This window comes from Ctenocephalides felis, unplaced genomic scaffold, assembly GCF_003426905.1.
Source record: "Ctenocephalides felis isolate EL2017-DRISC unplaced genomic scaffold, ASM342690v1 CF-g0.4_SCAFFOLD_00845, whole genome shotgun sequence".
Classification (NCBI taxonomy): Eukaryota; Metazoa; Arthropoda; class Insecta; order Siphonaptera; family Pulicidae; genus Ctenocephalides; species Ctenocephalides felis.
In genome coordinates, this window is record NW_020536999.1 from 37447126 (window position 1) to 37458291 (window position 11166).

Here is an 11166-nt window from a genome sequence, read left to right on the forward strand (position 1 = left end):
ATGCGGTAGTATTAGCTCAAATGTGAATGAAAAGTTTAACACTTTTTTTCAAATTTCAAAGAAACGGCTCGGCAGATCGTCTCACAAAACTGGCAAATGATAGTCCTCATTGAGATACATCAAATGGCGTTTAATTTTCTAAAATCGGAAAGTTAATAATTTAATATAAATAAATTATGTTTGTTCTCCAAGTCATAATCATGATATAATACAATTATTCGTATATATTCTAGTCTAGTCTGTGTGAATATTTTTTTATAAATGTGATGCAGTTTCTGAAATTGTAGTTCTAAATAAAAATCAAACCAGGTTTTCTAAACACATATTTTTTTAAAAATTGTAACTAAATTTATCGCGCAAAACAAATTAATTCAATTTTTCATTCACTGTTGTATGACTTGCAATGTTGATATTGTAGGTTTGCAGATTATATATATTATAAATTAAAAAGACCAACAAACGTTGTCCTTAAATTGATAGGAACAACCGCTTTCATCCATTTGCTCAGCATAATATTATTTCAACTAATGTAATCATTTGAAAAAGCTCCTGGTTTGGCTAAGTGCAATATGGTAAAAAAGTGGAACTTTGTTAAATATTAAGAAAAATATTGATCGGTAGCTAAATTTACGCAAATATACAAAAAATCTATTAAATATTTATACTACATAAATAAATAAAAGTGATAAGTTAAAACCTCAAAATTTTCGCAGAACTTTTATATAAAGTATCTATAGTATAAACCATCTTATATATTTAATTGACCACATTTTTTATAAAATAAATAACAAGAAATACCTACTATACAATATTATTAGCAGTTATACAACACATACAACGGTGTTAAAATCACGCATGTTCGGGACATTTTCTTCTTTCTAATTCTTCTATAATATTAAATATCCATGTTAGTTCTTTTTCTAGAAATTGAATATCTTTGGTTAGATTAATGGCAGTTCGAGTTGGCAATAATTCTGTTATTAAAATCTGCAGCCTTATTTGAATTTCTGATAAAAGAGCGTAACTTTCCAATCCTCTCGTTCTAGACATCTTTTCTATCATCATATTGTGTTGTTTGTACTCTAATTCTAGAATAGAAATTATGAAAATTATAATTTAAAAATAAAAATTTAATTTAATAAATTTAGCATAATTATATCCTATGTACAATAATAATTCAAACTTATTATAAAATTATTAGTAAGTTAATGCAACTTAGTATTAATTATATACTGCAAATATCCTTAATTAAATTAAAATATTTTAATTGTTGCAATTTACCTTTCTTTTTTGAAAGAGTTAACCAAACTGGTTTATCAACAATGTCCCAAGGTTGAGTTAGCCATTTGCTAATTCTTGATATTACTATAACATTTCACGAACAAAATATTAGCATAACTAAAATCAATTTTAAATTATTTTAATTTAAAATTAAATAAACTTACGTCAAGGAAACAATAAAATATCTTAAGGGTTTTTATATGAAATCACAAAAATTTTAAAATAGCAAGTTTTTAGTAGGCACATAATTAACATGGAAGCAACTATACTTAAACTCTTTCAATTTGAATTTATCACAGAATTATGCGTTGTTATTGACGTTTATCTTACATCTTAAATATGATGAATTTTATATTATTTCTTTAATGATCTATATTTCTCACATTCTATATAAAATATGAAATAACTTACGATCAGAAACCATCAAAGAATATAACTTTTGATTAGACGAGTCACAGAATGGCTTTTTCAGGCAGAAGCTTCTGCAAAGTTTTTGAAAAGATTTATAACCATGGTCACTTCTCCCTTGTAGATGAAAATAAAGATGTTGTACTGAAAATAACAGCACTCCTATAATCATTGGAACAAAATATAAATTACAACAAGTATGATCATTTATTATTATCAAACAAACTATTTGAAATAGAATATGTATATATGAAAAAGTTTGAAAAACTTGAAGCATCCATAGTAAATATAGTATATAAAGGCATTATAATTATGTAATTGATAAATTTTATATAATTAAAAATAAATCAAGGAGAACTTGATAAATGTATTTTATTCTGATTTATATTCATTTGATCCACTATTTTCTATATTAATTCATCGTTCCTTAAAACTATTTTTAAGTAAATATTAAAAAAAATTCATAACATTTTTGTGAATCGTGTTTTTACTGAATCACTAAACAATATGGTAACTAGAAGAGTTGTCCCAGAATTAGAAATATGACTTTTAATAAATTAAAAAGATGATTTCTCAAAGGTCACATATCTGACTTGATAATAAAACTATATAATTAGTATAGTATAGTATAATATAATTTACTCACATTGCCGATAATTTTGTGGTATTTTGTGGCGACTTAATTCATTTAAAGTTTCTCGAATTTCCTGAACTAATCTGGCTGGATGTTCGGATACTGAATCGTCCATCGATTGTGCAAATTCAAATCTATCATCACCCGAATCTGTATCTGATGACCTAGTACCTTAAAAACAATAATTATGGAAATGAATAAATATTATTTGCATTTGTATATTATAAAGATGCAATATACATAAATTACTAATGGAATAGAATGGATTTTGTTTTTGATAAGGAAGCGATTGCAAGTTGGTAAATTTTTCTACTTAAAATAAAAACTGATCGTGGTCGTTTCATGCTGAAAAATATTTCATATATGATATACTACACAGTGTAGAGTGTATGTCAAGTATGAAATATTTTTTATCGTGAAAGATATATGTAGAGTCTAAATATGTGATTTTTAACTTCCCATAGGGTAAGTTATAGTAATCGCAAAAAGCGAAAATGAAAATTTTTATATATCTTTACGTTTCAAAGGTTTCTGAATATTTTGGCATGTGTGTGATTTCGCGAACACCGATCAACCAAATAATTAAAAAACATTCGATTCGTATTGATGAGAAGACGTGCTGATTAGTTTTTGGCGAAGGTAGGTCCAGCCGTTCCGAAGATACGGGGCAAAATGTGCCAAAAACGGTAACTCAGTTTTTAAGAGAACAGAGCGTCCGATTTTAATCATTCAAGAAACATTTAACTTACATTGGCAATATGAACTACTGATTAAATTATTGGAAAGGCAGGTCCAGTGGTTATGGACTCTCAATGAAAATAAGTTAAAAAAAATGTCATTTGGCGGTAAAAAATGTTTATTGGCATATGTACATCAAATTATCAGATATTTTATAGAGATTTTAAACATGTGTACACATTTTGTTTGTATAAATTTTTTTGGGTTCCGTACCAAGATTTTTGATTACGGTACGGAAAGTTCCGATCAATTTGATTTAAGGCACGATGCCATGCACCTCACTAGTTTATTTTTATTTTTATTAACATTTTAATAGCCACTGTTATCGTTTAGAATTTTATTATTGAATATTTAGAAATTGTATTCAAATATAAATTGGATATTTAAAAATTATATTCAGGTATAAGTGGTAGTGATAAATAATTTGCCAACATTTTTATAGTCACTTATAAAAATCATTATCAAAATGTTAATACATACAAGATTAACATAATTAAAAAATATAATCGCAATATTTTACCCATTGCATACATATTGTCTTGTAGAAATATTTCTTTTAAAGAAATTGTGTAAATATACCAATTTTAATGCTTTCATTAGATAGTGAACCATTAGTTATTGTCAATTTAATTTTTAGAATTAGAATAAGCAATTTTTCAAATAAACAAAGGCTATGTCCATGGATAAACAAGTTGAAGAACAAAGGCTATGACCAGTGCCAAAACGAATGATTTAAAATCATTTTTTCTATATAGTTTTACGCTCGATTATTATATTATTAGATATTCAGACAATTAGATTATTAGATATATATATATATATATATATATATATATATATATCTTTTGATAGTTACTAATTTTTTTCTACTTACCATTAGGACTAAATTCAGTGGTATTACTTGGACTTATAGATGGTGAAGTTGAATGTGATGTTCTACACAAATCCGTCGAATTTTCAGCCTGACGAAAAGCTTTGGCAATGAAACTAAAAAAACTACAGATTATCAGCCAAATTATTACAAAAAATGATATCAAAACGAAGAATGACATAATTTTAATTAAATTACTACATTTCAAAATTTATATTTCTATCAAGCGTATTTTGTTTTTCTAGTGTGAGCAGTTTATATATTTGGTAAATACTTCAATTATTTTAATTTGTCAAAGCTTAGGATGCATAAGAATTATTGTTTTATTACATAATGCTAACGAATTAAACCTAAAAATTTTCTATATTTAACCAAAAGTCCAGAATATTGGTATGGTCGATCAGTCAATCAAAATGTTAAATAAATCGAGCTCTCTCGAAGAGGTAAATTATCGCCTTTTCTTTTCAAGTCCACGATTAAAAGCAAAACAAACGAAAGAACAAAACAAAGTCCTTATCTGAAAATTAATAACGCGCAGACACGGTAAAAATGCTGGTAATGGCATATTCCTGAGCACAAATCTAATATTTTTTAAAAAAGGTTTAGCTTATTATTCGAGTAGGAGCTAGAAAATAATGTTCTGAAAAGTTATAAAAATAATATGACAAATATTTATTTACAATTTTTTATATGCTTGTTCTTTCTCGTACAATTTATTAATTCTAAGTGGAATGATATATTATTGATCGATTCATTTTTTTTTCAATTATAATATACATTTTGTGGCGGAAATAGCTCACTCAGTAGAGTTCTTGACTCACACGCTGGAGGAATTCTGTTCGAATCTCCAGCAATACCAGAATCAAAATATAAAATATTAAACTAGGTTAAGAATTGTTAATTTGTGGAATACAAAAAAATCGTATTAAAAGTAAGAAGAAGAAAAGAAGTTTAGTTCAGAAGATGAGAAAACATATTGAGAAACAAGAAGAAGAATGAAAATCAGTAGAAAGAAAATTGAATGGGAGATTAGGATATAAGAAGAGATAGTATATATATGATGAATGTATAAGATATATATATATTAAGAATTGTATAGAATATGATTAAAAATAATATAAGAATAATGAAGGTGGCTAAAAATGCTGTAAAGCGGAGGCCAATAAAATTAAAAAAAAAAAAAAAAAACATTTTGTATGTAATTCAAGCAGAAGTAACTGGTCATACAAAATATCTATACTGTATAGTGTATATTTAATTAATTAGCATTTTTATCAGAACTCTAATTTATTTATTTCGATTGTTTTAAATATTCCTTTCTCTTCTTTTAAAATGTATTTTTTTCTTGGGCATCTTGATCTTTCTCATAATACTTATTTTTTGTAAGATTTTCATATGAAATGACTTGAAAGTTTTAAGGTAATTATAAGGTATATATTAATTGTAGTTTTACCTTAAGATGGTAGTTTTTTCTTTAGCATTTTCAAAAAAAGTGGCATAGGACAACGAAAAATCATCTCTTTTTAAGATCAACACAACTTGAGAGAGCTAGATTTATTTAACATTTTTTTTTATTTTTTTAAACAAAATATTAAACACAAAATGGTTTGTGGTAATATTAAACACAAAATGTGGACACAAAATGGTTTGCGGTAATATTAAACACAAAATGTGGACACGGAATGAACTTGTAGCTTATGGTCAAAATTATAAATTTTGCTTGAAAATAATCATAAAAAAATATGTTTCGAAGTGCTACATCTTAAACATTTACACATCAGTAGTAGATAAAATGTAATAATAAAAATATATCGAATATAGATAGGCCAATCATTTGGTCTTTAAAAGCGACTATGTTAAAGCATCACAACAACTCATAACACGGTTAACTTTTGATTGATGTTGAGGTATATATAAATTTAATAAACATTTGATCGCAAAAATGAATAATTTTTCCCTTGAGCATTGTCTACGAAATTAAAAATAAAACGGTCTGACTTAAATAAACACTTCATCCTTCTAGAAGCCACTACATAAGCACCATTAAATAGCACATCATAATAGGAATATTATGCGGCGAATCGGGCCGCCTTATATCATACTTAAAAAGAAGCGTTCTAAAAGATAATACTCGAAATAAAATTACATTATCAATTCAAAAAAGCTTGGAGCGAATGAAACGAGATTAAGCTCTCACGTACCTACCTACCATCGAGGATAAGAACGTCTCTCAAAGTTTAACGAACACCAAAAATGTATTTTAATTGCGTTTTTAAGATATTATTCCTATACATATTTACTTAAAAATTATTTCTATTTAGTTTTTTCTCCATAGCTTTCTTTACATTTTAATACATCTATTGCAAGAATTTTATTTCAATAATAATAATAAAGAAATATTGAAACTATTAAAACTAACGGGGCGCATGGCATCGTGCCTTAAAGCAAATTGCTGAAACTATCCGTACCGTAATTAGACATAAAATGAAAATAATCAATAATTGTTTTGAATAATTTCAAATAAATTATTTATAACATATTGTAAACTTATAAGTGCTTATTAAATTGGGCGACGAGCGTATTTTATGAACAACTTATGGGTGCGTTTACAAGAGTCTATATTATTTTAAATTTGATTTTTTTGTTAATTTAGAGATTTTTCGATAATTCAGAATTTTTTTCAAAATCTTGAAATTATTTTAGAAGTTTGAAATTTTTTGGAATTAAAAAACATTTTTTCTAAATATTTTGAGAATTTGTAAATTTTTGAAAATATTCGTCCTTTTTTTAAATTTTGTAAATATTCTCAGATTTTTGTAAGGATCATTTTTTTTTAATTTTTCAAATATTATTTTTTTTTTGAAAATGATCAAGAATTTCGAAAATTTGAATTTTTTTAAACTTCGAATTTTTTTGAAAATTTTGTTTTTTTTTTGAAAATTTTCAATTTATAGGAAATGTTTTTTTGCACACCGTCTACTCAAGCAAACTGTTTTTTGAATTAATGTAATCAGATGATTCGTTCTTTCAAAAACTGCATAACAGTTTTTACACCCTTTGCGCTCCATACCTCCAAAGCGGCAAAATTGCCTTTTGCAAAAACGCCTCGCGATCGAGTACGAACTAAATGATTTTTCAATTTTATAAATCGATTATTTCATACTGTCGAAAATGTCAAGGACATTTGTTTAAACTATATAAATAAACTTCAAAATTAAAAATCTTGGTAAGGCACCCAAAAAAAATTACACACCAAGTGTACACAATATGAAAATCTCTATAAAATATCTGATAATTTGATGTACATAATATGTCCAATAAACTTTTTGGACCGCCAATTGACACTTTTTTAATTTATTTTTATTGAGAGTCTGGACCTGCCATCCTAAAAATTTTACCAGTTATTAATTTCGTCAATACAAGTAATATGATTTTTGAATTATTAAAATCGGACGTTCCGTTCTCTTAAAAACTGAGTTACCATTTTTGGCCCGGGTGGTCAATCATCTTGTTATAAATTTTAACAATTTTTTAGAATTTATATTATATACTGTTGGATGTATTTCAAATATTATATATATATATATATATATATATATATATATTTGTATTTATATATGTATTTTTCTTGTTTTCTTTCAATTTTTCCTGTTTGTGAAAAAATCGTAAACTCGATAAGCTTCGGGTGTCTGATTTTCTTAAAATTATCGTCGAGTTGAAAGATAGATTCATTAGCAGTTGATCAAAGGCGCAAAGAATCTTACAACGGATTATCAAACAACTTTTCCAAACAAGTTACCATCCGACTTAATATTATTAATTAATAGTTCCGCTTTCTCGTCTCGTCTCATGTAATTATAAAATTTGTTATTTCACAATATTTGCATAACGTTGTGTTCACAAGGACGCAATTATGGAAGTATTTCGAGTAAATTTTTATTTCACTTATAAATTGTGAATAATTTATTGAATAATATCGTCGAATAAATCTTTGTTAATTTAAATGATGATTAGTTTTTTTATGAAGGTGTATAACATTTAGAAAGGATTGATTAAATGTCAGGGCATATATAAAAAGATTCTGAATAATTTATAGATATTATGTTCTTAAATCCTTTATGATTTCCAAGTTAGGGCGTTCATATGAGAGAAAATCTTTGAAAGATTTTAGAAAATCTTTCACGAATGCCAGAATAAATTTTTTTGGTACAAGATATAGCAATAAAATAATGTGAATGAAAAACAGAAAGGGACATTCAGATAATAATATACTTAGATTAATGAACTGATGCAAGACAATTTCACTTTAAATTTTAAAATAAGATTTTTTATATTATATATATATAGTTTTTATTGTTAGGTATAACAATTTCAGACCACCAATCGATCATTAACATAAGGTAATTTTACTTTGAAATTATGCATAAGAAGAATGCAAATAATTTTAGATTTGAAAGTATTTTTTAATTTCAGTGTGATTTTGTAGATCTTTTTCAGGGTGATTTTTATCTACAAATTTTTCAACTTTGTCCCACACTGCGCGAACAAATGCACAACATTAATATTAATGCATTGAAATTTTTATCTTTAAAATAATTTAGTTAAATATTTGTACAATAGTTAAATGTGACTTCTCATACGAAAATCCTTACTCACTCCCATAAGTTTACGTATGACGAAGCAAACTACCAGTTCAGTTTTTTTAGTTTGAAAATTTTATAATGCATTTGGATATGATATGATATATATAAAGTACATGGTATTCTACACTAAGGGTATTTTACATTTCAATGAGTGAACATAATTAAAATAACTAGTTGGTATTGGTATTTTGCCTTGAGGCAAGTTACATGAACTTCCCGATATATGTAAATAATCGTATTAATCAATAAAAAATAAATTAATTTTTGAGTGAATAAAAGTACTCCGAGTGGATTTGTTACACATAATGGAAAACGAACGTTAACTCGAAGTATTTTCTAAAAACAAAGTTTCAAAAATCAATAACTTTTATAATTGAACCAGTGTCCGGAGGACCTTAATGGTTTAGTATGTTCATTAAGACCAAGTACTCTATCGGTATACCAAATAAATCGTCTAATTTTAATTTTAACAAACGTCAAAAAACTTGCTCATTTTCCCAAACTTTGACGAATTTTAAAAACTAAACTACTTGTAAGGCCGTAATATTTTAGTTAGTTCTATAAGACCATGATAAATAACGTCAAATAGTTCCATAAAAATCGGCTTAATTTTTTTTTCAACAGTTAATTACAAGAAAACGTCTCGGTTCACCTAAAACTGATTAGTATCATTCGATCTTGGCCGATCATGTGACAAACAATAGTCCTCATCGAGATACGTCGAATGGCTTTTAAATTTTTGTAATCGGTCCAGTCGTTTTTGAGAAAACGTCAATTCACGGCAAAAAATCAGTTCACGTACATACACACATACACACACATTTTATCCAAATTTGGTCTCATTCGATTCAGAATGGAAACGTCGAGAAAACATAAAATTAGCGAATCTGTTTTTTTATAAAAACAAACTTCTCCTTCGGGAAGGTAATAAGATCTATATGTAACGGAAAGGAAAAACTTAGCAGTTTTCCGATAAAAATTACATATTCGTGTTCTTTTTATAAAATATAATAAAATAATCAACGACGCATAAGGAAGGAGAAAAAAATGCAAGACAATACATAGTCATTGACAATACTTCGTTGTTACATAGTTATATTCAAAATAATTTTTTGCCTCTATGGGTCGGTTAGGCACTAGTTTGACAAGGGGTAAGCCGCTTTTTTATCGGCTTGTATCTCGAAATATTCGTATGACGAGTCGCTTGTAAAGCGGGGTGCCACTGTAAATATGATAAAATATAATAATTCCATTGAACAAATATCTTTTAATTTCACACTGTAGGTACTATCAGAGACTAAATATAGTTTCCGCATACAATTAATTTAAAGTGCATCATTTTAATAAAGTAGAAACCGTAACGCAATCTAGTTCGTCGGCCTCGATATAAGTTGAGACACACCATCGTATGTGCCGCGGAGCGTTAACGCGAATCCTTGAAACGTCGGAACCCATATGCAGCAGTTTAAGGAGAGCAACGTGCTCGGCAGGATTAATTAAAATATATTAAACCAGGCATGTATTACCAGAGACTCGTTTCAGTAAATACCAGAAGTTCTCATCACTTTGTTTTTATGTCGGCGAATCGACACGGGGAATGATTTTCATGACACATACTTAATTTGAGATAATGCTAGTAAACACGATTAAATCAGAAAATATCTATGCTAATCATAATTTAATTTACGTAGAATTACTGGCGATTTCAAAATAAAACTTTTTCAAAGTAAAAATGTATTTGAAAAATTCAATTGCTCATAAATAACACATGCCAATGTTCTGCTATAATTTTTAATAAAATAATAACGCATTGTAATATTTTATTTGATTAATGTTATCTCTCTTTTTGCATGTTTAATTCATATCAGTGCCTATCAGTGGGGTGCATGGCATCGTGCCTTAAGGCGAATTGCAGGAACTTCCGGTACCGTAATTAAAAATCTTGGTACGGAACCCAAAAAAAATTACAAAAAATGCGTACACATTATTAAAATTTATATAAAATATCTGATAATTTGATGTACATATGTCCAATAAACATTTTTGACCATCAAATGACATTTTTAACTTCCCGTAGGGTAAGTTATAGTAATCGCAAAAAAATCGAAAATGAAAATTTTTATATATCTTTACGTTTTAAAAGTTTCTGAACATTTTGGCATACCTTAGAAAAAATGGATGTATGTGTGTGTGTATGTGTGTCTGTTTTCACACACAATTTTTTCTTCAGGAATCAGTTACCAAATAAAACGTGATAAATAGTGGTGTGTGGCACCGTGCCCTAAGGCAAATTGCTGGTACTTCCCGTACTGTAATGAAATATTCGAGGAATATTAAATGTTTTCAAATATTGTGACATATATGTTAACAGAAAAATAAATAAACAAGACTTAATCAATTGAATTTAAAATATAAAAAAGAAACAAACTGAAGGACATTGCCTAATTTTTATAAGAATCATATAAACTGAATTGCAAAGTTAAAAAAAATATTTATTTAAATTATATAAGTGAGTTTTAGAACTTCAGCTAGAATTTAAATTGAAATTCTTTTTTGAAAATTGAATTTTTTTTTTTCCGAAAGCTATTTTT

General features: G+C 27.0%; 1 protein-coding gene across 1 annotated transcript in view; it reads right to left on the bottom strand.

Moving 5' to 3' along the window:
* Window positions 1–849: 849 nt before the first annotated feature.
* Window positions 850–11166, bottom strand: part of LOC113383041 — a 19203-nt gene continuing 8886 nt past the window's right edge. Inside the window, exons 2-6 of the mRNA XM_026621295.1 lie at window positions 3936–4048; window positions 2336–2494; window positions 1693–1833; window positions 1282–1365; window positions 850–1088 (exon numbers count right to left, since the gene is read on the bottom strand). Coding sequence (XP_026477080.1) covers window positions 850–1088; window positions 1282–1365; window positions 1693–1833; window positions 2336–2494; window positions 3936–4048 — 736 coding nt within the window. The remainder of the gene's footprint in view (window positions 1089–1281; window positions 1366–1692; window positions 1834–2335; window positions 2495–3935; window positions 4049–11166) is intronic.